General features: G+C 54.1%; 1 protein-coding gene across 2 annotated transcripts; it reads right to left on the minus strand.

The window, feature by feature from the left end:
• Nucleotides 1-1,143: 1,143 nt before the first annotated feature.
• Nucleotides 1,144-25,517, minus strand: sh3rf1 (SH3 domain containing ring finger 1). 2 transcript variants are annotated; one of them, XM_062450481.1, is made up of 12 exons: nt 25,167-25,517; nt 23,799-24,322; nt 9,328-9,603; nt 8,845-8,940; nt 7,339-7,647; nt 6,113-6,223; nt 4,700-4,827; nt 4,023-4,193; nt 3,190-3,446; nt 2,672-2,973; nt 2,072-2,415; nt 1,144-1,855 (listed from the first exon to the last, which is right to left on the minus strand). In XM_062450481.1, the coding sequence occupies exons 2-12, from the start codon at nt 24,177-24,179 to the stop codon at nt 1,687-1,689; spliced, it is 2,544 nt and encodes an 847-aa protein (XP_062306465.1). In that variant the 5' UTR covers nt 24,180-24,322; nt 25,167-25,517; the 3' UTR covers nt 1,144-1,686. The 2 variants fall into 2 exon arrangements, with proteins under 2 accessions (XP_062306465.1, XP_062306464.1); XM_062450480.1 differs by having other exon boundaries at nt 2,672-2,976; nt 25,167-25,515.
• Between the last annotated feature and the right edge of the window lie 498 nt (nt 25,518-26,015).

A 26,015-nucleotide genomic window follows, 5' to 3' on the forward strand; every position in this document is an offset into this window, starting at 1 on the left:
CTTTAAACTCCAACAAACATCAACAAACAAACAACAATACCAACCCCGATCCAAAGTCATATTCAAGTCTAGAGAACAATTTGAATTCCAACCCATCGTACACAAAAGTCCTATACAGCGAAACCCCGACAGCTAACCCCAGAAGTGAGAAGGTCATTATTATCGATTGGTAGGAAATGTCCACCTTGTTCCTCAGCGGAGACGCAGGCTGGAGAAGAGAGCGCTGTCCAGAACAGAGCACTTCCTACAGAACAACCTTAGCTTGGTTAGTGAGCAGCGATGTGTCCTGGTGAGTCAGGAATGAGGAGAGCAGGAGACCGGAGAGAGCTCATTTCCGGTCTCCTGACTTGTGTCTCTGTGCTAGCCTGCTACTGATCCACCTGGACAGTAATAGAAGCGTCGGAGGCGGTAGGAGGTGTGTGTGAGCCGAGTGCTGCTCAGGTGAGCCGTGTCTGCTCAGGTGAGCCGCGTCTGCTCAGGTGAGCCGCGTCTGCTCAGGTGAGCCGCGTCTGCTCAGGTGAGCCGTGTCTGCTAAATGACTGCATGTGTCTGGTCGGGCGCTGGGACCTGCAGGGGCAGGAACAGCTGCCTTGGTCAACAGGTACAAAAATGCAATCCTAGAAGTAACGCTTGATTGCGCAAAAACAAAACAAAAAATAAATCTATTATGGAGTGTATGGTTGAACATAGTAAAAGGCAAGACCCCCCCCCCGCCCCCCCCCCCCCCCCAAAAAAACAACCTAACCGTCTAACCCCCATACACACACAGCAGATGGTTTCCATGGCGCCCCTCTCCTCAATGAGACGACTTGGTTTCCATAGTGACCCCTCGTCATCGTCGGAGGGGCTCGATTCCAAACCCGGAGAGGCCCCGACCCCCCCCCCCCCCCACCCGGTCTGGGGGAGAAAGGGGGCCCACGCAGCACACAGCTGGGGCTTGACCCCCCTCCGCGAACCCTCGGGTCAGAGGTCACAGCAGAGCGTCTGCTCAGCCTCCATGTTGGTCCAATGGTCGGGCCAGGAGACGACAAGGACGCAGGGTCCTAGTGCCTGCCCCCCAACACAACCCAGATAAACTTTACACCTCCCTCCCTTTCCCACACTAAACCCTCAAAGAAATAAGTTAAAATCTGACACATCTCAGTCCATCAACGGTTCATAGCGTTTGTTTACGTCACTTTCGATCACAATCTCAAGTTTCCATATATACAATAAAGTGAGGAACAGTTACAAGGCACACAATTAACATCTGGTTGTTTACAAGAACATAAATAAGGGAGATCAGTGAGTCCTGTGCTCTCCTCCAGCGCCTCTGCAAGCTGCTCTGGAGACAGCCCCCCGCTGGTAGGAGCCATCCCAGAATAGTCCCCCGCTTGGGGCCATCGGGGCCGCCTCATCTCGCCGCCATGGTAACCGCGAGAGTTCAGCACGGCAACCAGGTGGGAGGCGGTTATGGTCGGAGGAGTCCCTGTGGTGCTCCTGGTCTAGCATGGGGGGGGGGTGTGCGTGTGTGTCTGTGTGTGTGCAGTGATTGTATGTGTTTAGTTTGTGCTGTGTGTGCGCATGGGAATATGTATTGTATCTGTGTGCATGTTCAGTGTTAGTTTGTGTTTAGTTTTTGTGTGTATATATAGTGTGTATATTGTTTGTATAGTGTGTAGTTTCTGTATATAGTGTGCGTGTGTGTCAGATGCTGTCCACAAAGCTGCCAGGGAACAGGCCTGTGCGTCCGTTCCTCTGCAGGGTGCCCTTGAACCAGCCATCCTCGCGCTTCCTGTGGACAAACACCACGTCCCCCTCCTTCAGCTCCAGCTCCGCCTCGCTCTGGGGGGGGTAGGACACCACCACCCTGTACCTGCACACACACACACACACACACACACACACACACATTAGAGTAAGACACCATAATAACCTGTACACACACACACAAAAATAAACATCACGATCAGTAGTAATACATAATACCAACATCACCACAATAAATCATTATTTCAGGATTTGATAGGCCAGTATCCCGATAATAATGATTAGTGTTGTCACAGTATTCGATTGGCTGGGGTGGACCTACCTTTCGCATATGATTGGCCGGGCGTCGTGCTGCAGGGAGAGGAGGGAGGAGCATGCCTGGCGAGGGGGCGGAGCTATGGGGGCGCACACGTCCAGGGGGCTGGGCCTGCGCTGGGAGGAGTCAGGTGCTGAGGAGGAGGATGATGAAGGATCGGGCTCCACACGGCTGCCACTGTGGTTGCCTGGGGAGACGGAGGAGGAGGAGGGGGCGGTCTCGGGGCTTAACGCCCCAGGGAGCCCCTCGCCAGCCGTAAGCTCCGCCCCCAGCGTGGGGGAGGAGGGAGGGGAGGGGCGAGCCTTCCTCTTGTTGGACGACAGGAGTTTCAGTAGACCCTTCTTCTCTCTCTGCAGACACACACACAGACGGAGATGAACACACACACCCGTGTGCACATACTATCCTCTGCTCCTCACCACAGCGAGAGAGAGAGACAGGGAGAGAGACAGGGAGAGAGACAGGGAGAGAGACAGGGAGAGAGAGACAGAGAGAGAGACAGAGAGAGAGACAGAGAGAGAGACAGAGATAGAGAGACAGAGATAGAGAGACAGAGATAGAGAGACAGAGATAGAGAGACAGAGAGAGAGAGCAAGCGTCACCCACCTTGCCGTCCTTGTCCAGTCGACAGGCTAGGGAAGCCCCGTTGCCGGGCGTGGCCCCGCCGTTTCCGGGCGCGCCGTTTCCAGGCGCGGCGGCACCGTTGCCGGGGGCAACCTCCAGGGAGGCTGCGCTGACGTTGGGCGGCGTCAGCGAGGCGGCGGCACAGCCCAGCGCCACGGAGGAGGAGCGCGGGGGGGCGGGGCAGGAGGGGGCGGGGCAGGAGGAGACCAGGCAGACGGAGAGGTGTGGCTGGGGATTCTGGGATTGGAGGGGCGTCACGGCGACCGTGGGGCGGTCCTGGGTCGCTGCTGGAGGGGAGGGGAGGGGAGGGGGACTGTTACTCACACGAACACGTTCCACACACACAAACCCTACCACACACACGTGGCACTACCATGATAAACACATGTATTACCACCACACACCCCCACAGCGTTGAGTGCCTGTTTAACAGTCATCTCATCTACCACGCAACACACACGTACTACATATACACACACACCCTTACACGAAGTACGTACCCGTTCTGACAGCGTTGCGTGCCTGGTTGACAGTCATCTGAGAGTTGACCAGGACTTTGGGCTGCTGGCTGGTTGCCACTGCAGCGGGCGTTGCCGTGGCAGTGGGTAGGGGACTGGCGGGGCCCGGGCACAGGGAGGGGAGGGGCTTGTTGTCAAGGCCAGGGGTGCTGGAGGAGGTGGAGGGGATGGAGGTGCCGCGGCCGGCCGGGGGGGTCCCGCTCTGGGGCAGCTTGGGCTGAACACTCCCTGACACAGTCCTGGAGGGGGGAGAGGGGTTAGGATGGGAGTGTGGTGGGTCTGTGTGTGTGTGTATCACAACCCAAGCTCTTCTCCTGTCTGGCCCCCCAATAGTGGAATCATCTCGCCACCTTCATCAGAGACACTGACTGTCTCCCCACCTTCAAGAAAAGACTAAAGACGCACTTGTTCCGTGAGTACAACGGTACTTAGGAAAGATTTTTTGGATCAGATGTTGGGTTATTTCCTGACAATGACACTTATTGAGGGACTCGCTGCACTTGTTGATTGATTTAACTGCTTGTACTTGCCGTGAATTATATTATTGTTGCTTGCTTTCCTCCGGGTACACTCTAGCACTTTAGAGGATCATGTCGTTTAATTGGAATTTGTTTAACTACATGCTCTTCTGGTTCCACCCATTGGCTCTTATTTGCTTTTCACAATGTACGCTTCATGTTGTTTCGGCTCGTTGTTTATGATCATTGACCTACGCACCTTTTGTAAAGCTCTCTTGTAAGTCGCTTTGGATAAAAGCGTCTGCTAAATGACTAAATGTAAATATGTGCGTATGTGTGTGTGCGCTCGGGGCGGACCTGCTGACGGGACTCATGTAGTTGCCGGGGAACACTCCTATGCGGCCCGTGTGCATGGAGGTGCCCTTGAACCAGCCGTCCTGACAGCGCTCCAGAACCAGGAACATCTGTCCCCGACGCAGCTCCAGCTCATCCTCTTTACGGGGGGTGTAGGGGAACAGGGCCACGTAGCTGGGGGAACACACACACACATAAATACATATACACACACACAAACTCCCCCGAAGCCCCCAGCTGCCAGAGGGGCGGGGGGGATGGGGGTCAAGGGTCAACACCTGTTTGGCCCCTCGTCTCAAGGGTCTCATCAGAGAGCCTCACTCTCACCCCTGACCCCTCACCCCTTGGCACATTACTCCTGCCAGACACCCCTCACATCTGATGGGAATTAGATACGCATGTTCTTCCTCCATGTGAGTGTGAGTGTGTGTGTGTGCCCGTAGCTCGGGGTCGTGTGGAGGTAAGGGGTCACCCTCATCTCGTCGTGTCAAGAACATAAACACAGCATGTAACACTGAGCAGCCCTGTCTGAGTATGTGTGTGTGTGTGTACCTGCACGTGTGTGTGTGTACTTGCCTGTATGTGTGTGTACCTGCATGTGTGTGTGCGTGTGTGTGTGTACCTGCATGTGTGTGTGTGTACCTCAATGTGTGTGTGTGTGTGTGTGTGTGTGCACTCACACGGTGGGCCTCTGTCTGCTGCCCTGGTCGCTGGTGCAGGGGGAGGATCTCTGGCCGGCAGCCAATGACGAGGCAGCTCCCAGCGCCGAGGACTGGGGGGGCGGAGGAGGGGGAGGGGGGAGGGCATCCTGTAACACACACACACACACACACCCACCCGCAGATCAGCAACTAGAAACCCAGTAGAACCCAGTAGATCAGAGAGAATGAGAGAGGAGGACAGAGAGGTGGGGGGACAGAGGGAGGTGGAGAAAGAAAGATGGACAGAGATAGAAAGATCAGATTCTCCAGGGCAGGGGTTGTCATGGTACAGTAGTCTGCTCCTGCTCCTGTTCCTCCCCCCCCTCCCTCCGCTCTTCCTGCTGTCTGGGGTTGTTTGTTTGTTGCTAGGCAACGGCGTGCCGAGTGGCGAGGACAGTTTAACTGGTAACATGTGACACGAACGACACATCCTTCAACACAGCAGAGCAACACGGACCAAGAGACACCAGCAGACTGCCTGCTCTCTCTCTCTTCCCCTTCCGCCCTCTCCTTCTCTCTCTCTCTCCCCCCCCCCCCATCTCCTTCTCTCTCCCTCTCAGTCTGCCTGTTTGCTTGCTCTTTCTAACCCTAATCAGCCAGAAACGGGAGTCATAAAAGCAATGTTTGTCCCATGACGAGCCCCAGCCCTCACACTGCAAGGACGAGGGATACTTCCTTCTCTCTCACACAAACACACACGCACACACTCCAGCCCCAGCAAACACCGTGTCTCAGACAGCAAACAGGAGCTGTTGGGAAGCAGACAGGTCTGTCTATGTCTGACAGCCCTGAGGAGCATGGGGATGAGGGCTGGGTTTCTCTGTGTGTGTGTGTGTGTGTGTGTGTGTGTGTGTGTTTCAATTACAGTGCGCGTGCGCGTCTGTGTATGTGTGTCTGTGTGTACTTGCGTGTGTGTATGAATGAATGTCTTGTATGTTTTGATGTCTTCCGTTTCTGTGTGTGTGTGTGTGTGTGTGTGTGTGTTGGTATGCAGCTGAATGAGGTGGATTGTGCAGACAGTCTGCAGACACTAATTATCTTACACACACCCAAACACCAGCACCTACACATCACACACACACCCCCCCAAACACCAGCACCTAGACAAAACACACCCAGGCAACTAAACAAACACACACACACACCCAGGCACAGGGCTCAAGAACGATCTGGAAACATGCAGGCCTCAGTGCTCAGGTTCATTTCAGATCCATGAGCTGTTCTGCATGAATGAAGTACTTTTGAAACGCTAAAACACAGAACAGGAATGTTTGCTGCTGTACAGCTGTGGTCCCTCCATAGCCAGTTCCCATAACTGTGCAAACACACACACACACACAGAACCAGCCTTCCAGACCCACAAGCGCGCACACACACACACACACCACCTACCACAGGGATGGATGCGTAGCTGGTCTCCGGGGGGAACGTGAAGACGGTTGCCGTGGTGACGGGGCTGCTAGGGGGCGGGGTTACAATGAGTCCAGTGGTGCAGATGTGAACCTGTGGAGGAGAGAGAACTGAGCTTGAACCCTGGGGAGGAGGAGGAGGAAGAGGGATTTTCTACATATGGATGTGCCTTCGTCCATCTGATCCCACATGTCTGGTTCATGTTAGAGCAGGACTGTACATCTGCCCTGAAAACGTCCCTTCGCATGGAAGCATCTGGCTGACTGAACCACAGCAGGGCCCTGGAGATCCTATTGGCTGGGTTAGTTCACAAGCCCGCTCAGCCTCCACTGTGATTGGCTGAGTGAATCCAGTTGTGTGCGTGTAAGTGTGTGTGTGTCATGGTCATGGTAACATGGCAGCACACCTGTCCGTCTGTCAGGGAGTACTTTAGTGTGTGCAGCTCAGTGGTTATAGCATTTGACTGCAGATCAAGAGGTCACAGGTTCAATTTCCCCATCCCTTTAGATAAAAGCGTCTGCTAAATGAATCCATTAAGCATGCTCCTAGTGTACCACAGAGAATGCTGGGAAAAGCCATGTCTATCTGTCTGCCACAACCCAACCCCCCCCCCCAACCCCCCTATATTCAGAGCCTAGCAACCACCTAGAATGCCATTCCAGGGTTGCCGTGGAAACCCCAGGGGCGGAGCGAGAGTTGACTGTGGGCAAGTAGAGTCACGCTTCTATGAGTTCAAACGTCTGAACCAAGAACCGTCCAGGGTGGGGCAGTGGAGGTGGGGGGGGGGGTGAGGGCTGTTTGGAATGATGTGCCTGGGTGAGGAGGGCTGGCTTGAGGGTGAGGAGGTCTGGCTTGAGGGTGAGGAGGGGTGGGTAATTACTGACAGAAGAGTGGGGAATTTCTAGCGAAGCAACAAACAAATGTGGTGAGACAGGATTGGTGGTTGTTGTCGTGTTGCGTGACTGTGGGGATGCAAACAGAGAGCATGTTTACAGCGCCGGGGAAGAATACACACCCACACAGTACACACACAGTACACACACACACACAAGCAGGCTTCTCTCATTCAGACCTCAAATATAACAAGCAGGGATATGTGGAGTGGGATGGTTGTGGAGAGATTCCTTTAGGAAGAGAGAAACGAGAGGCAAGAGTACGTGTTGAGTCCTGTCCTCTCATCCCCCAGTGTTCAGCGCCCACTCCCTTACCTGTGAAGGTGCGCTGCAGGAGAGCCCCCCGCTCATCTCCCCGATGCGGGCGGCGGCCGTGGGGTTGGAGGAGCTGATGAGCACCGGCCCGCTGATCTCCATGGAGTGTCTCTGGGGCGGGGCGGCCAGCGAGGGCTTGTGGGACATGGTGAGGGAGGTGAACGAGTGGCGCTTCCTGGTGTTCTTCTTGTCCCGCGGCCCGCCGTTGGTCTGGGGGGCCCCGGAGGACGAGGCCCCGCCCTCCCCGGAGTCCCCGCCGGGGTCCGACGGCTTGTCCAGCTCGATCAGCTGCCGGGCGGCGGAGTTGAACTGCAGAGGGGAGGGGGAGGTTCAGAGGTCACAGGTTCCAGTCTCCTCGCTGTGTACGTCGCTTCGGATAGAAGTGTCTGCTAAATGAACAACATTATGCTTGTCTTTAACAATATTCTTGATGTTCACGGCGTGATTCAGTCCATCACAGGTCCTGCTCTCTGGAGAGGCCTGTGTGTATCATCTACTCAGATGAAGACAGAGGTCTACTATGACATTCATTTAGCAGACGTTTCGATCTGAGGCGAGGGCGCTGTGCAAACAGTGCATGTAGCCAGCACAGCTTATGGCTTCCTCGACACTCTGGAAACATGCTCAATGTTTATCCAGCTCTGCCAAAGTCTCAATGTGGGTGTTCCCTTGTCGAATATATGTGCGAATGACCAACGTAATAAATGCTTTTGATTTGTCCTTAACCTTGGAGGAAAAAAACGAATTCTTAAGACAACTTCTGTACTTGACGATTCAAAACACGACAAGCTTTGGGTTCGGAGGGAGTCTTTCTGAGACGGGCGGTGGCTTCCTGTCCGGCCCTGACCTCGGGCGAGCCTCGCATCTCTCCGCTGAAGAGAAAGCAGCCATTATGAGACGCTTCTCTCAAACACAGAAGCCTCCGCTTGTTTCTAAGGGACTATTATAAAAGCGAGGGACGAACCAATAGACACTTTCTATAGAACGGGCCGGAACACTTCAAACAGAGAGGAGGTGAATCACTGGCGGGAGAGTGAGGGGGTGAGAGGGGAGAGGGAGGGAGAGAGAGCGAGAGATAAAGAGAGAGAGAGCGAGAGAGAGGAATGGAGAGGGGGGAATAGAGAGACGGGGAGAGGATAAAAAAGATCTTGTAATGTTTTTTTATCAGAGGCCTCAGCAGAATCTCAGAGGAGACGGCGGAACACATTAGGAGGTGCTGAACCGGCTGCAGCTATATTGCCAGGGTTTACCACTCTTAGCAAAGAGAAGAAAAAAAGAAAAGAAAAAAAGGCTCCGGAACACAGCGGAAGGTGAGCGGAGAGCTAATGTGCACATTTAGAAAGATGTCAAGCTAGCAGGAAGACTGAGGCAGAGCCATGACTCAGCATCTTCCTCTGCATCTTCCTCTGCTACAGGGGGATAATGGAACACCCGTCTCCCACCCCCCCCACCCCCCCCCTCCCCCCCTCCTTGTCCCCCCTCCCCCTGACTGCAACTTCCTCTCACCTCCACGTAGGATATGGGAAAGATCCCTATCTTATCCCCCAGCATGCCCTCGGCCCAGTTTTCGTCCACTCTTCGGATCACCGTCAGCACATCGTCCTGCAACGGACAAGGGGCAAGGTGTGGTTACCGGGCAGATTAGTCTTTAGCAGGCAGGGAGACACACGGGGCGAGGAACAGAGGTGTTTTATTAAACATGAAGTGCCCGCGGCGCGGGGGACACGCGGCCATATTCAGAACCCTGCTGAGAGACAGAGCTGGATCAGCACTTTCCTGTACTAGAAGTGACTTTTTGTGCTTATACGGTGTAAAAACTGTGTAGCGCGTAGACCCCCTGGAGACAGGGGAGAGGCGTCCTACCTTGGAGACAGGGGAGAGGGGGGGGGGGGGGGCGTCCTACCTTGGAGACAGGGGAGAGGGGGGGGGGGGCATCCTACCTTGGAGACAAGGGAGGAGGAGGAGGAGGAGAGAGCATGCCTGTCCTACCTTGGAGAAGGGGAGGCAGTCCTTGTCCGCTTCCTTGTCCTTGAGCTCAAAGTCGTACAGGGCCTTGCACTGCGGCGGCGGCTGGGGGAGGGGCTTGATGACCTGGACGAAGTTGGTGGGGAAGAAGCCGTGGACGCCGCCCAGCTCGCCGTGGTACCAGTTCTCGTCCACCTGGCGGCGCAGGATGATGAGGTCGCCCTTGGAGAAGCGCAGGTCGCCCGGCTCCTTGCCGTCGTAGTTGTAGAGGGCCTTGGCACAGGGCAGCTGGAGGACACTCTGGAGATGGGGGGGGGAGGAGGAGGAGAGGGGAGGCAGAGTTGAGTCCTGGTCCACATCAGCAGTCATGGATAATTGAGGAGCACTCAGAACCACATTCATTAAACACAGGAGACTGAGGAGGAGGGCTCTCTCTCACACACACACTGCATGTTATCGCTCTCGAAGCTCCATTTGTTTCTCCCTTTCTTTGAGGGATGGAGAGAGGGAGAGAGAGAGAGAGAGAGAGAGAGAGGGAGGAGTAGTGAGAAGGCCCAATTATTAGAAGAAGCTTGGTCCCAAACAGGCAGGAGTAGTTACTATGGAAACCCAGAGCAGAGACTGTGGTTGGTGCTGGCCAGGATGCAGTACAGCAGGAGTGTGTGTGTGTGTGTGTGTGTGTGAATGAGTGTGTGCATGTGTTTGTGATTGTCTGTGTGTGTTAATATGCGAGTTGTGATTGTGTGCGTGTGTGAGAAAGCGTGTATGTGAGTGACAGAGAGTGCATGTGTGAGAGTGTGTGTGTAAGAGTGTGTGTGTGTGTGAGAGAGAGGGACTTCAATGAGGTCCTTTCAGGACGGTTGTCCATGACGATGGCTGCAGTCCAAAGCAGGGTCCTAGACGCCCCCAGCCCCTCTACCCAAGACCCCCTTCTGCGGGCCCCAGCCCCCCTGCCCTCTCCTTCCAGCCCCCATATACAAGAGCCTCTCATGCGGCACCCCCTAGCCCCCTCCCAGCCCCCCCCCCCTAGACAAGACCTCCTCCTGCCCCCAGCCCCCTCCCAACCCCCCCCCCCCCCTAGACAAGACCTCCTCCTGCCCCCAGCCCCCTCCCAGCCCCCCTGCCCTCCTCTCACCAGCTCCCACCCCCTTCCATGCTCTTGTGGGCAAACCTAAAAGTACTCAGAATTACAATCACAACCAGAGAAGGTGAGAGATGGAGAGAGGAGATGAGGGAAAGAGGCATAGAAAAACTCAGACCGAAAGAGAGGGAGAGGACAGGGCAGAGGGAAGAGAGAGAGACTAAAGCAGAGCTACGGCCTTGTTAAAGGCTAATGAAGCATTTTAAGAGAGAGAGAGAGAGAGAGAGAGAGAGAGAGAGAGAGAGAGAGAGAGAGAGAGAGAGGGGGGAGAGAGAGGGGAGAGAAAGCAAGAGAGAGAGAAACAGCGAGAGGACTGATGGTGAGCTAGGCTGACATTGCCCCCCTGCTCAGAATCACACAGCCAGAACCACTAAGCCAATCACCCTGCAGCGTGGTCAGGTGGGGGCAGGGAGGGAGGGAGGGATAGAGGGGTCCGGGGGGCAGGGAGAGGGACAGAGGGAGGGGAGAAGGAGGGAGGGGGGTAGAGGGCTGGAGAGGAGGAGGTCCGCTGCAGCAGAGCTGGGCTCGTCTGAGGGGAAACACAGGCCTCTGGTCCAGCCCAGCTTGCCGGGGGCATGCTTTTGTCATGTTGATGCTAATGAATGAAAAACACCACTGTTTGTTTCCAACTGCTCAGGCTGGGCCTGGAGAGCAGAGGAGGAATCAAACCGCCACTCATAAAGAGACGAGGCCTGCAGTGGTCTATGCACACACCCCTCCTCTCTTCTCCCTCTCTTCTCCCTCTCTCCTCTCTCTCTCCCTCTCTCCTCTCCCCCTCCCTCCCTCCCTCCCTCCCTCCTCTCTCTCTCCCCCTCCCTCTCTCCCTCTCTCCCTCCCTCTCCCTCTCCCTCTAGGGTGGATACCTTCCTCTGGCCTCACATTCACATGTTCATATTTCCCCCGGCTTAACTCAGAGAGAGGGAGGGGGAGGAGAGAGGGAGGGGGAGAGAGAGGGAGAGAGAGGAGAGGGAGGGGGAGAGAGAGGGGGAGAGAGGGAGGGGGAGAGAGGGAGGGGGAGAGGGAGGGAGGGGAGAGAGAGGGAGGGTGGAGAGAGGGAGGGGGAGAGAGAGGGAGGGGGAGAGAGAGGGAGGGGAGAGAGAGGGAGAAAAAAGGGGGGGGGGGGCGGCAGGAAGTGTGTAAGCATGTGTATTCATCGTATGTCTGCGTATGAGTAAATGTCTGTACATTTTTGTATGTATGCATTCATGCGTGTGTGTGTGCGTGAGAGACAGAGAGAGAGCGCAGGCTCCCACCTAGAGCGTGAGAGGAGTGTGTACCAGCCAGCCCTGATCTGTCCTAACACAGTTAAGCCTGGGAGAGAGGACTGGGTCCTCACTTCCTCTGTCGGGTATCTCTCTCACACACACACACACACACACAAAGACAGATCCTGCTGCACTGGCTGGGTTACTTCTGCTGGTCTACAGGAAGACACACACACACACACGCTTATGTACAAACAAACAGACGGGATTACTGCTACACTCCATGACTTTGCCCAGTCATCACACACACACACACACACAGATCGGGTCACTGGCTGTAGCGCAACAAAAACAAAGACAAAATGGCTGTTCGCTTAGTCTAGTTACACCTGTGTGTGTGTACATGGTGTATATATGCATGTGTGTGCGTATACCATGTGTGTGTGTTTGTATGCAGAAACCTCCTACCCCAGTATTTGTTCCAGACTAGTCTTCATTAAAGCCAACCCCCCATCCTCCCCCATCACCAGACAGTGGGTCTGCCTAGTCTCTCCATCCCCCCCCCCCCCCACCCTCCCATCACATTCCTAGCCAGGGTGCAGCCTCACCCCAGCCTCAGCCCTAACCCCGCCCCCTGCCCGCCCCCCCCGCCCCAGAGTGCGGGCAGATGCAGCAGGCCCAGCTCCCCGGGGGAGTCATCATGGGCGTCTGAGGGCAGCAGCCATCTTGTTTTCATTAGAGCTCCATTACTTTAAATGGATTCCTAACAGCCTTGTTTACGAGCGCCGCGAGACCGCCTCGCCCCCCCCCCCCCCCCCCCCCCCATGCTGAGGGGTTTCCCAGCGGCCCACGCAGGGGCGCCCCAGGTCCTGGTCCAGGGACCGCAGCCCTGAAGGTGGAGGCGGAGTAGAGGACGTTCTCTCTCCCCCTTTCCCTCCACCCATCCTCCCCGCCTGCTTCCTCCTCCTTCTCTCTGTATCACTGCTATTCTCTTTCTCACACGTCGAAACCAAGAAACAAAAGGGAGAGAGAAAAAAAAAAAAACACAAAAAAAGTGTACCCCGGTTTCTATGGCAACCCATCACAGCGGGGTGCCAGCGGTCTATTTATGGTGAGAATGTAGACTGAGGGGAGATGGGGGAGGAGGAGGGGGGGGGATGAGAAGAATGCCCCTCTCTGGTTGAGGAGGCCCACGCAGAACCAACCAGACTAAAACAGAATGCCCAAGTTCTCCAGAGGAGCGCTCCGTCGTGGAGGGTAGAAGTGGTTTGTATTATAAGTGTACTAATTGCATCAGCTCCCTCCAATTCCAGTTAAAAGTCTCACGATACACTGAGAGATGAAACACACACAGACATTCACACACACACGCGTCTGGTGGCCCGATGGAAGCCTGGGTGACACATGACCGTGAGCAGAGCATCTGGTAGCTTCAGTTCTCATCTTGATACAGTGTCTCCATCTGAACCGACACCGTTATTCTTACCCCCCCCCCCCCCCCGCGCTCCACCCATATCCGTGGGCGTCGTTTACCTGGGGAGGTGCCGGCACCAGGATGCATTGTGGGAAGACGACAAGCAGGCGGCGCGAGTGTGGCGCTCTGGGCCACGCCCCTTGCTCCCCCCCCCCCCTCCCACCCAGGAAGGGCCCAACACACCTCAGCGCTACTACAAAACACCCTCTTTACAAGACCCCCGGAACGAGGCCTCATGGGAGCTGTAGTCCCCGGCGGGGATCAGAGCTGTGCTTCCTGCAGGGAGGATGGGAGGCCTAGGAACTACAACCAGAGAGGGAGTTTTAAGGAGGGAAAAATCTATAAAAACATCACACACAGGGAAGCTAGAGAGGTGGGATCGTTTAGTAAGCTACAGATTAGTCATCAAAAAGAAAGCATTTTGCCAGGAATGGGGTCTAGCTTTATGGGAGACTTGAGGCAACAGAGCAGTCGACCAGAAGGTTTTCATAAAGCTGTGTGTGCGTGTGTGTTTGTGTTCCTGTGAAGCAAAGGTGTTATTTTATGCAACTCTGCATGTCTGTGTACAAACCTCAAACCATTTATATGTAAGCGCAGTGTGTGAGACAGTGTGTGTGTGCGTGAGACAGTGTGTGTGTGTGTGTGCGTGCGGTGTGTGAGGAGTGTGTGCGTCGTCTACCTGGCAGGCCTCCCTCCAGCAGTCAGTTCTGGGTGGGAGTCCAAACCCTCCCCCTCTCCCTGTCCCTGTGTCTCTCTCAAACCCTCCCCCTCTCCCTGTCCCTGTGTCTCTCTCAAACCCTCCCCCTCTCCCTGTCCCTGTGTCTCTCTCAAACCCTCCCCCTCTCCCTGTCCCTGTGTCTCTCTCAAACCCTCCCCCTCTCCCTGTCCCTGTGTCTCTCTCAAACCCTCCCCCTCTCCCTGTCCCTGTGTCTCTCTCAAACCCTCCCCCTCTCCCTGTGTCTCTCTCAAACCCTCCCCCTCTCCCTGTCCCTGTGTCTCTCTCAAACCCTCCCCCTCTCCCTGTCCCTGTGTCTCTCTCAAACCCTCCCCCTCTCCCTGTCCCTGTGTCTCTCTCAAACCCTCCCCCTCTCCCTGTCCCTGTGTCTCTCTCAAACCCTCCCCCTCTCCCTGTCCCTGTGTCTCTCTCAAACCCTCCCCCTCTCCCTGTCCCTGTGTCTCTCTCAAACCCTCCCCCTCTCCCTGTCCCTGTGTCTCTCTCAAACCCTCCCCCTCTCCCTGTCCCTGTGTCTCTCTCAAACCCTCCCCCTCTCCCTGTCCCTGTGTCTCTCTCAAACCCTCCCCCTCTCCCTGTCCCTGTGTCTCTCTCAAACCCTCCCCCTCTCCCTGTCCCTGTGTCTCTCTCAAACCCTCCCCCTCTCCCTGTCCCTGTGTCTCTCTCAAACCCTCCCCCTCTCCCTGTCCCTGTGTCTCTCTCAAACCCTCCCCCTCTCCCTGTCCCTGTGTCTCTCTCAAACCCTCCCCCTCTCCCTGTCCCTGTGTCTCTCTCAAACCCTCCCCCTCTCCCTGTCCCTGTGTCTCTCTCAAACCCTCCCCCTCTCCCTGTCCCTGTGTCTCTCTCAAACCCTCCCCCTCTCCCTGTCCCTGTGTCTCTCTCAAACCCTCCCCCTCTCCCTGTCCCTGTGTCTCTCTCAAACCCTCCCCCTCTCCCTGTCCCTGTGTCTCTCTCAAACCCTCCCCCTCTCCCTGTCCCTGTGTCTCTCTCAAACCCTCCCCCTCTCCCTGTCCCTGTGTCTCTCTCAAACCCTCCCCCTCTCCCTGTCCCTGTGTCTCTCTCAAACCCTCCCCCTCTCCCTGTCCCTGTGTCTCTCTCTCTGTGTTGTCAGAGCTGCAGTGCAGGACTCAGCCCACTCACATTACAGAGCAGGACAGGAGAGTGAGAGAGAAGGAAGGAAGGAAGGAGAAGGAAAGGGCAGGAGGCAAGGAGAAAACGAGCCGCTAGAAAGAGGGACGGGCGGAGAGAAAAGGGGGGAGAGAGAACTTCCTGGACAGGGAGGCAGAATGAGAGATGCAGAGTGCAGAGAAAGGGAAAGTTATTGTAATGTATTCACCTGGCAGAGCTCCCCTGCTTCTACTGGGGCGCACAGATCTGGTGTGCGCGCACACACACACACACACACACACACACACACAGAGAAATGATTCCAAAATAACTCAACTTCACCCTCTCCTCCTCCTCCTCCTCTTCTATGCTTGTCTCGCTAGGTGGGCTGATGGCTGCCTGCTTTGTAGTGTGTGTGTGTGTGTGTGTGTGTGTGTGTGTGTGTGTGTGTGTGTGTGTGTGTGTGCGTGAGTGACAGAGAGAGAGGAGAGGATGTGCGTGTCGTGATGAGCGGAGAGCCTAAAGGGCGTTGTACAGCATCCTGTTTCGGAGAGCCTGAACAACCACCGTCTCTCTTCCCTCCATCCACGCTTCCCGTCCCTCTGTCAGAGGTGGGCCTTGTATGGAGTATGCAGCACCATGGAGCCCTTCCTAGACAAGCCTAGACCTGTGGGATCCAGGGTCCAGACAGGGAGACAGGGTGTCCAGTATACGAGTGTGTGTGTGTGTCCAGTATTTGTGCCCACCTCCAAAACACCCACAGCTGAGATCTAGCGTCTAGCTGCTAGAGAAGGAGAGAGAGAGAAAGTGAGAGGGAGAGAGACCCACCAGCTTTCTCCAGTTGTGATCGAGACCACTGCAGATTGCCCCTCCACAGGTTGTCCTGGATCCTGATCAGCCTGATGGAAGGACATTATGGGATGTCGTGTCCCAGGACCCAAAGAGCAACCCAGTCTGCCCTCTCCCTGACCCCCGGCTGTTCCTGACCCTCCCTGATATCGAACAGTTCCACTAACACCCTACACCCACACTGATAACACTGTTCTGCAGCAGCCAATACATGCGATTGCAAGGGGTGTGTGTGTGTGTGACTGGGAGGGGTCTGTGCGTCACGCTGCACCTGTGTTTGAGAGAGGGCGTGTCCTCATTCAAATCCACCAGCTCAAACCTGGAGACATGAAGACAAACAGCTCTGGTCTTTTCCAAATAGGTCACCAGACGCCTGCCTCTGTGTGTGTGTGTGTGTGTGTGTGTGTGTGTGTTGTGAGCGTCCGCAGGTGAGTGTATAGGTACAACAGGATGGTGCATCAGTGCTAAGAGACTGCGCTCCACCTCAGTAAGTATTCACACACAGACACGAGAACATTGGACCTCTCCATTCCTGTGAGAATGTTTGGGTTAGAAGACGCTCCATGTTGGAAGAAGATTCCTTATGGATCACACACTCCCCCCCCCTCCGCCGAGGAGACAAGAGGGAAGACGTGAGGAGTAGAGGGAGGAGAGGAGCGGAAAAGAGAGGAGAGGAGGGGAGGGAAGAGAGGATGGGAGAGGAGATGGGGAGAGGAAAAGAGAGGAGTGGAAAAGAGAGGAGAGGACAGGAGAGGAGTGGAGAAGAGAGGACAGGAGAAGAGAGGAGTGGAGAAGAGAGGACAGGAGAGGAGGGGAGAAGAGAGGAGTGGAGAAGAGAGGACAGGAGAAGAGAGGAGTGGAGAAGAGAGGACAGGAGAGGAGGGGAGAAGAGAGGAGTGGAGAAGAGAGGACAGGAGAAGAGAGGACAGGAGAAGAGAGGACAGGAGAAGAGAGGACAGGAGAGGAGGGGAGAAGAGAGGAGTGGAGAAGAGAGGACAGGAGAGGAGGGGAGAAGAGAGGAGTGGAGAAGAGAGGACAGGAGAGGAGGGGAGAAGAGAGGAGTGGAGAAGAGAGGACAGGAGAAGAGAGGAGTGGAGAAGAGAGGACAGGAGAGGAGGGGAGAAGAGAGGAGAAGAGGGTCTGACCTTCCAGCCTGCTCCAGAGGTGTCCCTCCTCCTGTAAGCACATTCACACCCTCCCATGTTGGAGCTCTCACACATTAACACCCCTAATCACAGACCCCCCCGCCCCCCCCTCCCGGCCCTCCTCCCCTGGTAGCCCCCCTGACGGGGGCGGGGAGAGGGGATGTCACTCAGGGGACAAACCCAGATTAACTGGGCCCCCGGGCTCCACAGCAACCCTGGAAACCTTATCTGCACCCTGCTGAACAACAAACGAGGAGCCCTGGAGGAGGGAGGCAGCCTGCCTGCTCTCTCTCACTGTGTGTGTGTGTGTGTGTGCGCGCGTCTGTGAGAGTGTGTGTGTGAGCGAGGAGACCACACATCTGTGTGAGCTTCCAGAGAGGCGAGGAAAAGAGTTTGCACACAGAGGCCAGAGTAATGGACCAGGGGTTAAAGGTCAGACTAGTGAAAACTTTGCTCCCACCCAATCAGGAATCAGACCCTCAGGACGGGAACAAAACACTTAACATGCCATGCAGCCAATGGCCCATGGACAGCCAACCCTGGCCCACCAATCACAACACAGGGTCATAGGTCAAGCAGCTAGGCTAAACACAGGGAGGAATGAGGCGGGTGGAGGGGGAACGACGACACCATACTGGGGTGGCTTCCCAACATAGGACGCAGTCACAGTTACACTGGTAGAGGACCAATCAGATGATGTTACACTGGCAGAGGACCAATCATATGCAAGGACTTTAACCAGCACCCATAAACACTAATGGAGGCTATTCTGTGTGTTCTCTAAACACTTGCTGTGTCCCTGGCGATCTGACCACCCACAGTTTGTCACAACAGGTGTAAAATGACTGAGGAATTTGGGCTAGTTTAGACCTCATGATTGTGCCACCTACAGACTGGGGATGAGAGGGGGAGGCTGGGAGGAGGCTACGGCTGGGAGGACGAGGCTGGGGCTGGGAGGAAGAGGCTGGGAGGGTGAGGCTGGGGCTGGGAGGAAGAGGCTGGGAGGACGAGGCTGGGAGGGCGAGGCTGGGGCTGGGAGGGCGAGGCTGGGGCTGGGAGGACGAGGCTGGGGCTGGGAGGACGAGGCTGGGGCTGGGAGGACGAGGCTGGGGCTGGGAGGACGAGGCTGGGGCTGGGAGGACGAGGCTGGGAGGACGAGGCTGGGGCTGGGGCTGGGAGGACGAGGCTGGGGCTGGGAGGACGAGGCTGGGAGGAAGAGGCTGGGAGGACAAGGTTGGGGTTGTGAGACTGCAGGGCTAGACCACCCAGTGAGTAGAGCTGGAACACCAGGGTAAACCATCACATCTCCACACACAACAAACAGCTGAAGCTGTGATCCTGTGCACACAAGCTACAGTTGGTACAGCTCAGCCAATAACAGGCCTAAACACTCCTCCAGCCAATAACAGTCCTCCACCAGCCAATAGCAGGCCTTATAACAGGTGAGGACCCTCCAGGTGAGGGAGCACCAGACGCTCCTCCTCCCCCAGCAGGTGAGTCTACCCTCAGGCTTCCAGCAGCCCTGGCGCCTGCCTACCTGACAGTGTCTCACTGTCTGACTGCCTGCCTGTCTGTCTCACTGTCTGACTGCCTGTCTGTCTCACTGTCTGCCTGTGTCTGTCTGTCTCACTGCCTGTCTGTCTCACTGTCTGTCTGTCTGTCTCACTGCCTGTCTGTCTGTCTCCTCTGTCAGGTAATGCACACAGCTACAGCCTCTTATCACACGGGAACATACAGTAACCCCAGGCCCCAAACACACCTAAATATGATAAACTCCACTGCACTGGGACAACACACACACACAAAGAAGTAGGAGAGGAGTGTGAATTGGCAGTTTCGACGAGACCAGACAGGCCTGGTGTTTAGAGGAAAAACAGGGACCTACGACTCCCTGTGGCATTCCTCAGACACACAGGTACACACACACACACACCTCAGGTCTTTCATCTTTTTAGAGAGAGACTAGTTCTTTTCTCCTCTCGGTTTTGTCTGATGTGAAACATCTTGGAAAGCGGAAAACACACCACACACCATCCCGGGGGACAAATATGGACTGTATAACGAGGTGGTAACCATAGCTACACCTTAATCACATGATGAAGTCCTTTGATCCGCTCACCTGGAAGCATAACAAGCACCCACACAGACACACACAAACACACACAGCATAAGCAAGCACACACCCACAGCAGACCCAGGCACACACCCACAGCAGACCCAGGCACACACCCACAGCAGACCCAGGCACACACACACAGCAGACCCAGGCACACACACACAGCAGACCCAGGCACACACACACAGCAGACCCAGGCACACACACACAGCAGACCCAGGCACACACCCACAGCAGACCCAGGCACACACCCACAGCAGACCCAGGCACACACCCACAGCAGACCCAGGCACACACACACAGCAGACCCAGGCACACACACACAGCAGACCCAAGCACACACACACACAGCAGACCCAGGCACACACACACAGCAGACCCAAGCACACACACACAGCAGACCCAGGCACACACACACAGCAGACCCAGGCACACACACACAGCAGACCCAGGCACACACACACAGCAGACCCAAGCACACACACACAGCATAACCAAGCACGCACACACACACACACACACAGCATAACCAAGCACGCACACACACACAGCATAACCAAGCGCACACACACACACAGCATAACCAAATCTCCATAACTCCAAATAAGGGAGTCAGGTGGCTGAGCGGTTAGGGAATCGGGCTAGTAATCTGAAGGTTGCCAGTTCGATTCCCGGCCGTGCCAATGACGTTGTGTCCTTGGGCAAGGCACTTCACCCTACTTGCCTCGGGGAGAATGTCCCTGTACTTACTGTAAGTCGCTCTGGATAAGAGCGTCTGCTAAATGACTAAATGTAAATAACCAAGCACACACACACAGCAGACCCAAGCACACACACACACAGCAGACCCAAGCACACACACACACACACACACAGCATAACCAAGCACACACACACAGCAGACCCAAGCACACACACACAGCAGACCCAAGCACACAGACGGACAGGCAGGCACACAGGCCTACTCTGAGTTTCTCAGAGATGATTGCTGAGAGCAATGTGGGCTCACTGTCCAATCAACACTAATCTCATTAGTGTTCTAATGGACAGAGAGACTGGCTCCAGTCTAGCCTGACAGAGAAGATGGATAAAGCAGGAGGAGAGGAAAGGGGGGGGGGGAAGAGAGAGAGAGAGAGTTTAACACAGGAGAACATTATACCGGAGGTTGCTGAAAACCCACAGACAACAAACACCTTACCGCTCCCTCTAGACCAATCAGAGAGCACAGGACAGGATCAGCCACTCTGTGTGTGTTTGTGAAAAAGTGTGTAAGAGAGTGACGGAGAAAGACAGAGAGAGGGAGAGAAAGAAACAGCAGAAAAGAAAGAACTCAACAACATTCCCAGTGGCTGTGCATGTGTGTGCGTGCATGTGTGTATGTTCGTGTCAGTAAGTGGGCAGAGTGTGTGTGTCACCGTGTAATGAGGGGTTTCCGTGACACAGCTGAGGTCAGCCAGACGACATGGGGGGAGGCTCCGACAACAGCATGATGTCATAAAAGAGGGCCCGCATGAGTCATCAAACCTCAGACGAGGGCGGAGCCTGGAGGTTTAACGAGCTACACCGTAAACAACATTCCAGCTCTCTATAAAAACACTGCCGCTACAAAGAGAAGCTAAAAAACAAAGTGCAAAACATCTTTCTTCTTTTTTTTTGTTTGTTGGAATAAAAAAAGCACACACATTTCAAGATATTTCTGAGAGGGAACAGGAAATTGGAATGAACTTCATACAATCAGCCGGGAGCTAAATTGACAGCTTTTCATTCTGTTCCGTCCTTGGTACAAAACAATTTCCTGAAGATGGAGACATATGTACTAGAGAGAGAGAGAGAGGGGGGGGGGAGAAGAGAGAGTAGGGAGGGAGAGACAGAGAAAGAGATCGAGAAAGAAAGAGAAAGGGAGGAGGAGAGGTGGGATGGGGAGGCCATTAGTGGTACCAAACCCTCATTACCAGAGAGACACAACGGCTTGATTATATCCCTGCTGCCTCAGCTGAGCACAGCAAGCATCCCCTCCCACTGTACTGGCCTGATCTCCCAGTCCAAGTGGGTTAATGGAGACCTGAAAGACCCAGGAACAGTCAGCTGTATGAGTCAACGCACACGCACAGGGAAGACTGAACATCTGTGTGAGGCGAGAGAGACCGGCCTGGGTCAGGGTGTCACACAGCTGTCTGGCTAATGCTCTACTGGGGACTGGGGGAGGAGGGACAAGGGAGGGGAGGAGAGAGAAATGAAGGAACAGGGAAGGGGGGTGGAGTAGAGAAAAGGAAGGTGGGTAGGGAGAGAGGAAAAAAAGAGAGAGAGAGAGAGAGAGAGAGAGAGAGAGAGAGAGAGAGGACAAGGCTACCAGACCATTTGTCCCGTTTGCTTCTGACACCTTTAAAATATGGTCCTTGAACACCTTCGGCCACCTGCAGCCTCCCCCACCACACACACACACACACACACACACACACACACACACACACACACACACACACACACACACACACACACACACACACACACACACACACACACACACACACACACACACACACACACACACACACACACACACCCCTGACGTCCGTGTAGGTCAGAAAGTCAGATCAGAAAAAAACAAAACCCTGTAGTGATCTGCCCCCCGGCCACCAGTCTCTCTACGAGATAGGAATCAGGGCTGGGGGACAGTTCAAAGACCAGGACACAGGAACCAAGAGGCCAAGACTGCAGACAATGGGAGAGAGGGAGGAGGAGGGGAGAGGGGGGAAAAGGGAGGAGAGGGGGGCTAGGGAGGGAGGGAGGAGATTAGAAGGGAGAGGAGAGGAGGGGAGAAGAGAGGAGAGAAAAGGAAAGGAAGCCTCTCCCAGGGGAGCAGCACTCCCGGCTGGCCAGGGACCAGGCTGGGCTGACACCCAGAACTTTGATCTCCTCCACTCATGGCCTCAGACTCCTTCCACCTGCAACCCCCCAACACACACACACAACCCCTGAGAAAGGGGGATGCACTTGGACTAAGCAGGCCTCAACAGACATTTATGTATGTTACTAGTTTGCGTGTGCTCGTATGTCTACATAAGTGTGTAAATGTGTATGTGCCTATCTGTCTGTATGTGCACGGGTCTGTGTGTGTGTGTGTCTTTGTGCACATGTGTGTATGTGTGCATATGTGTGTGTGTGTGTGTGCGCGTGTGGGGGGAACGGGAATCTAACAGGCAGTAGCTAGTTCTGAAGCCTTTATCCCCTTACCGTGGCGGGCGGGGCGAGGGGGGGGGCGAGAAAGATCATGTAACAGATCGTGAAAAACCTCAAAGGAGACAAATAATGGAGCAGTCAGAAGCGCACGTCTCTTATCTGAGCCGCCAGCAACTCGCGGAACATTCCAGAACACGGAAGCCTGGGAGACGAGCGCTCCGAGGGAGCGCGGCGTCGTGACACCAGACACCCGCCTCTCTACACGCCTCGTATACCTGGCCTCATTCAGGTCAGGGGAGGAATTAACAGTGTGAGGCATGAGACAAAAAGATGGCTGGAGATTTAAGGGTTTAAAAACGGGCCTGTGTGTAATAGAGATGGAGGCGCACACACAGACGTGCTGCTGTTACAACTACCTAGCGGTATTGCTCGGTAGTCTGCTCACACAAGCGATTATCCAGCACACACACACACACACACACTTTCTCCCATCAGCTGCTTAACCCAGACTAGAGCTGCTCAATCCATAACAAGCTAATAGGATTCCACCTCTTTGGATCACACTATGACACACACACACACCACCCTCCTTCAGCACCCCCCCCCCCCCCCCCCGAACGTTACCCCGTCTCTGACCACCGTGATCAAGTCAGAGCTAACGCACTTCCAGCCGTCCACCTCCCACTGTTTGAATTCCCTCACTATGTGCATGTTGCTTTGGATCAAGGAGTCTGCTGGATGAACACAGTCTGACTGTGTCAGGAACACCTGCTTCTCCCGCCTGACTGAGGGGCCGTGGGCTGGGTAACCAATCACAGCCAAACAATTACCTTTTACTCGTTTAGCAGACGCTTTGATCCAAATATAGAATGTTTGCATGTAGACAGACAGCAGAGAAAGGAAGGGTAAAGATCCATGTGGCAGCATAGTACTAAGCGTGTTTCAGTCAACGAACGGTCTGTATGTACCAGGCACAGTGCAAAGTAACCACATGTCAGCTACCAGGCAAGGTGTAACAATGACAATATCTACAGAGCAACACTAAATTCTCAACTATAATATGACATTGTACAGTGCAGCTAAAACGTCACAACAAGTTCTGGACCTTTAAGTAGTTCCCATTCTGCTTGATCTAATAATAATAATAAAGTATTTATTTAACAGATGCTTTTATCCAAAGTGACCTACAGAGGGGGATTTGAACCTCTGATCTCCAGTCAAATGTTCTAACCACTGAGCCAAACCTATCCCCTTGATGTAGCTTTGCTGCAGCTGACCGGAAGAGAGATAAATATCTGTTGGCCCAACTACTGATGGCTCAGCCAATGTTGTTTTCAGCGCTGCAAGACAGCTGGCTCTCTTCGGGGTCCCTGTGATGATAGCTGTTCATCTAGGGCAAAAATTACAGCGCGCAGTAACGACACATGCTGCTTTGTATCCCCGCAGATTACGTTATGTTGCGCTGCGTTTTGGCACCGGCCAGCACAAAACCACATTCGTGCTCGCTCATCCATACACACCGAGCCACAAAGCGTTGTTACTCACCCTCACGGGCGTGCTCTTGGACTGGGTTCTCTGAAGCTGCGCTCCAGGTGTCCCCTGCTCCCTCGGCCCGACGGATTGCACCCTGACCCCGGGAACAGCCGTGCCGTTGGCACAGACGCCGGTGGCGGGGCCGGGCCTCCGAGGCCGTTGTTTGATCCCGTCGAGAAGCCGTACCAGGAGGATATTACTGGGTAGCTCGTCCACTGCGCATTCCACGAGCGTCCGGCACTCTGGGCACCGCAGCTCCCCCCGCGAGCCCAAGATGCCCTGAAGGCATCGCCGGCAGAACGTGTGCTGGCACGGTAGGACCTTAGCCGAGGCGTCCAGACGCTCGAGACACACCGGGCACTCCAGCAAGTCCAACAACACCGATTCGTCCATTCTCGCCGTCCTCTCCTCTGTGTGTGGTTGCTTCTACTTCCGTGCTACGGGCATCGCGGAGGTGTTGAGCTTTGTGTCGGGAAACTGTGGAATCTGTCACGTCACTCCCATGCCGAGGTTATGGCCATAGCGTCAGCATTTAGCTGTAGTACAGAGAAAGGGAACGTACAAACGGTCAATAGCTGTCATAAACATTTCTTGTCACCGATCCAAGTCCAATTAATCTACTCTGCACGGTGCACACAGTCTCTCCAGAACTTTGCCAAGTCTTATACAACTACAAACTATGTGGTATGTTACAAAGTTCACGACTGTAACATTCCAAAGTCCCGCTGCTACGACATACAGCTGGGTAACAACACTGTAGCGATGCTTGAAAAAAAATATTCTTGCTTGTTCCCAGTCCCGCGGTCATTAAGCATCGAACCCCGTCAACAGCACGATAATGGAATCAAGACCAGTGATGAGGCACAAAGTGCCTTTGTCCGGTTTATTACGTTAATCGTCGAGGTCTAGCTGTATCTAGCCACCGGGTAAAACAACAAGCATCCAGACGAGAATAGGAAAACCGGCGCATTGTACAATTGTACTGCGTCGACAGTCAAACCCAGCTACGAGCTAGCGCTGAGAAATACAACTTAATGTTAAGGAAGCTTGAGGATCACATGAACCCAAAAACCTCAATTTTGTCTCTTGTTTGTATGTTTTCTCGCAGTTAAAGCAGTTATTTAGTGGCTATAAAACTGTTAACGGGTAACACAAAACGTCAACCAACTTGGCTAGTCTAACTCCCGACAGTACGGGGGTTTTAAGAAGTTGTATCCCTACTCATGCGTCATACTTTGGTTAACTGACTGGATGTGAACAGTTTTTATGTTAAAATGCAGTTATTATCTATGAGAATTTGTGTTTCTTGTGACTCGCTGAGAATAATGTGTCTTAGCTAGAATATTCACGTTGTGTTTCGTCCTTGAAAACAAGTCTTACCTCAGAAAAGGCCTCCGTCCAGCTCCCCTCTCAAAACTGAATTTCTCTATAGACCCCTCTCTGCTAGCGCAAGCAAGGAATGTGCTAGCTGGCTAACTTAGTAAAGATGTGTTCGGAGACTCGTCGGGAGTCCAATGTTTTAGGAATTGTTTTCCAAAGCCTCTCTGTATCCTGATTTACCAATAGTAAAAAAAAAAAACTTTAATCGCCGGGGAATACGCGGTTACAGAAGCGCAGACAGGAGCAACCAACTCCGGCAGCACTCCCCGAACGCCATGATGAAGAAGTGAACTGGAGTGGATTCGTGGTGGAGGGCGTGATGTGTAGAGGAGGGGGGTGGAAAGTAACACTCTACACGTGTTGTTGATGCAGTATTTACTTCCTTAAGAGATTATTCATTACATTTAACATGAAAATAAATAACTGACTAAATGAACATTAGTATTTGTAATGTATTAGGTATTTCGCTACTTTTGAAAACCGTGGTCGATGTCTGCATTATTGTTGGCTTTGTATCATCGGCCGCGACAACATTTCTGTCTGTTTTGTGAACATGTAAGCTATAATTGTGTGTGTGTGTGTGTGTGTGTGTGTGTGTGAGAGTGTGTGTGTGTGAGAGAGAGAGAGAGAGAGAGAGAGAGAGAGAGAGAGAGAGAAAGACAGAGAGCCAGTAGGTTCTTCTTCATCTTATAATCAGAATCAATATGATAACGAACATAACGGCCGACCCAGGGTATGAAGAACCAGAAGGAGGATACAGAGGAAAACCATAAAACTATGATTTATATTGATTTTCCTTTGTTTGAGGACACTGCATACTGATCAAGAGCAGAGAGAAGAAAAGTCAGG

This window comes from Osmerus eperlanus, chromosome 24, assembly GCF_963692335.1.
Source record: "Osmerus eperlanus chromosome 24, fOsmEpe2.1, whole genome shotgun sequence".
NCBI lineage: Eukaryota > Metazoa > Chordata > Actinopteri > Osmeriformes > Osmeridae > Osmerus > Osmerus eperlanus.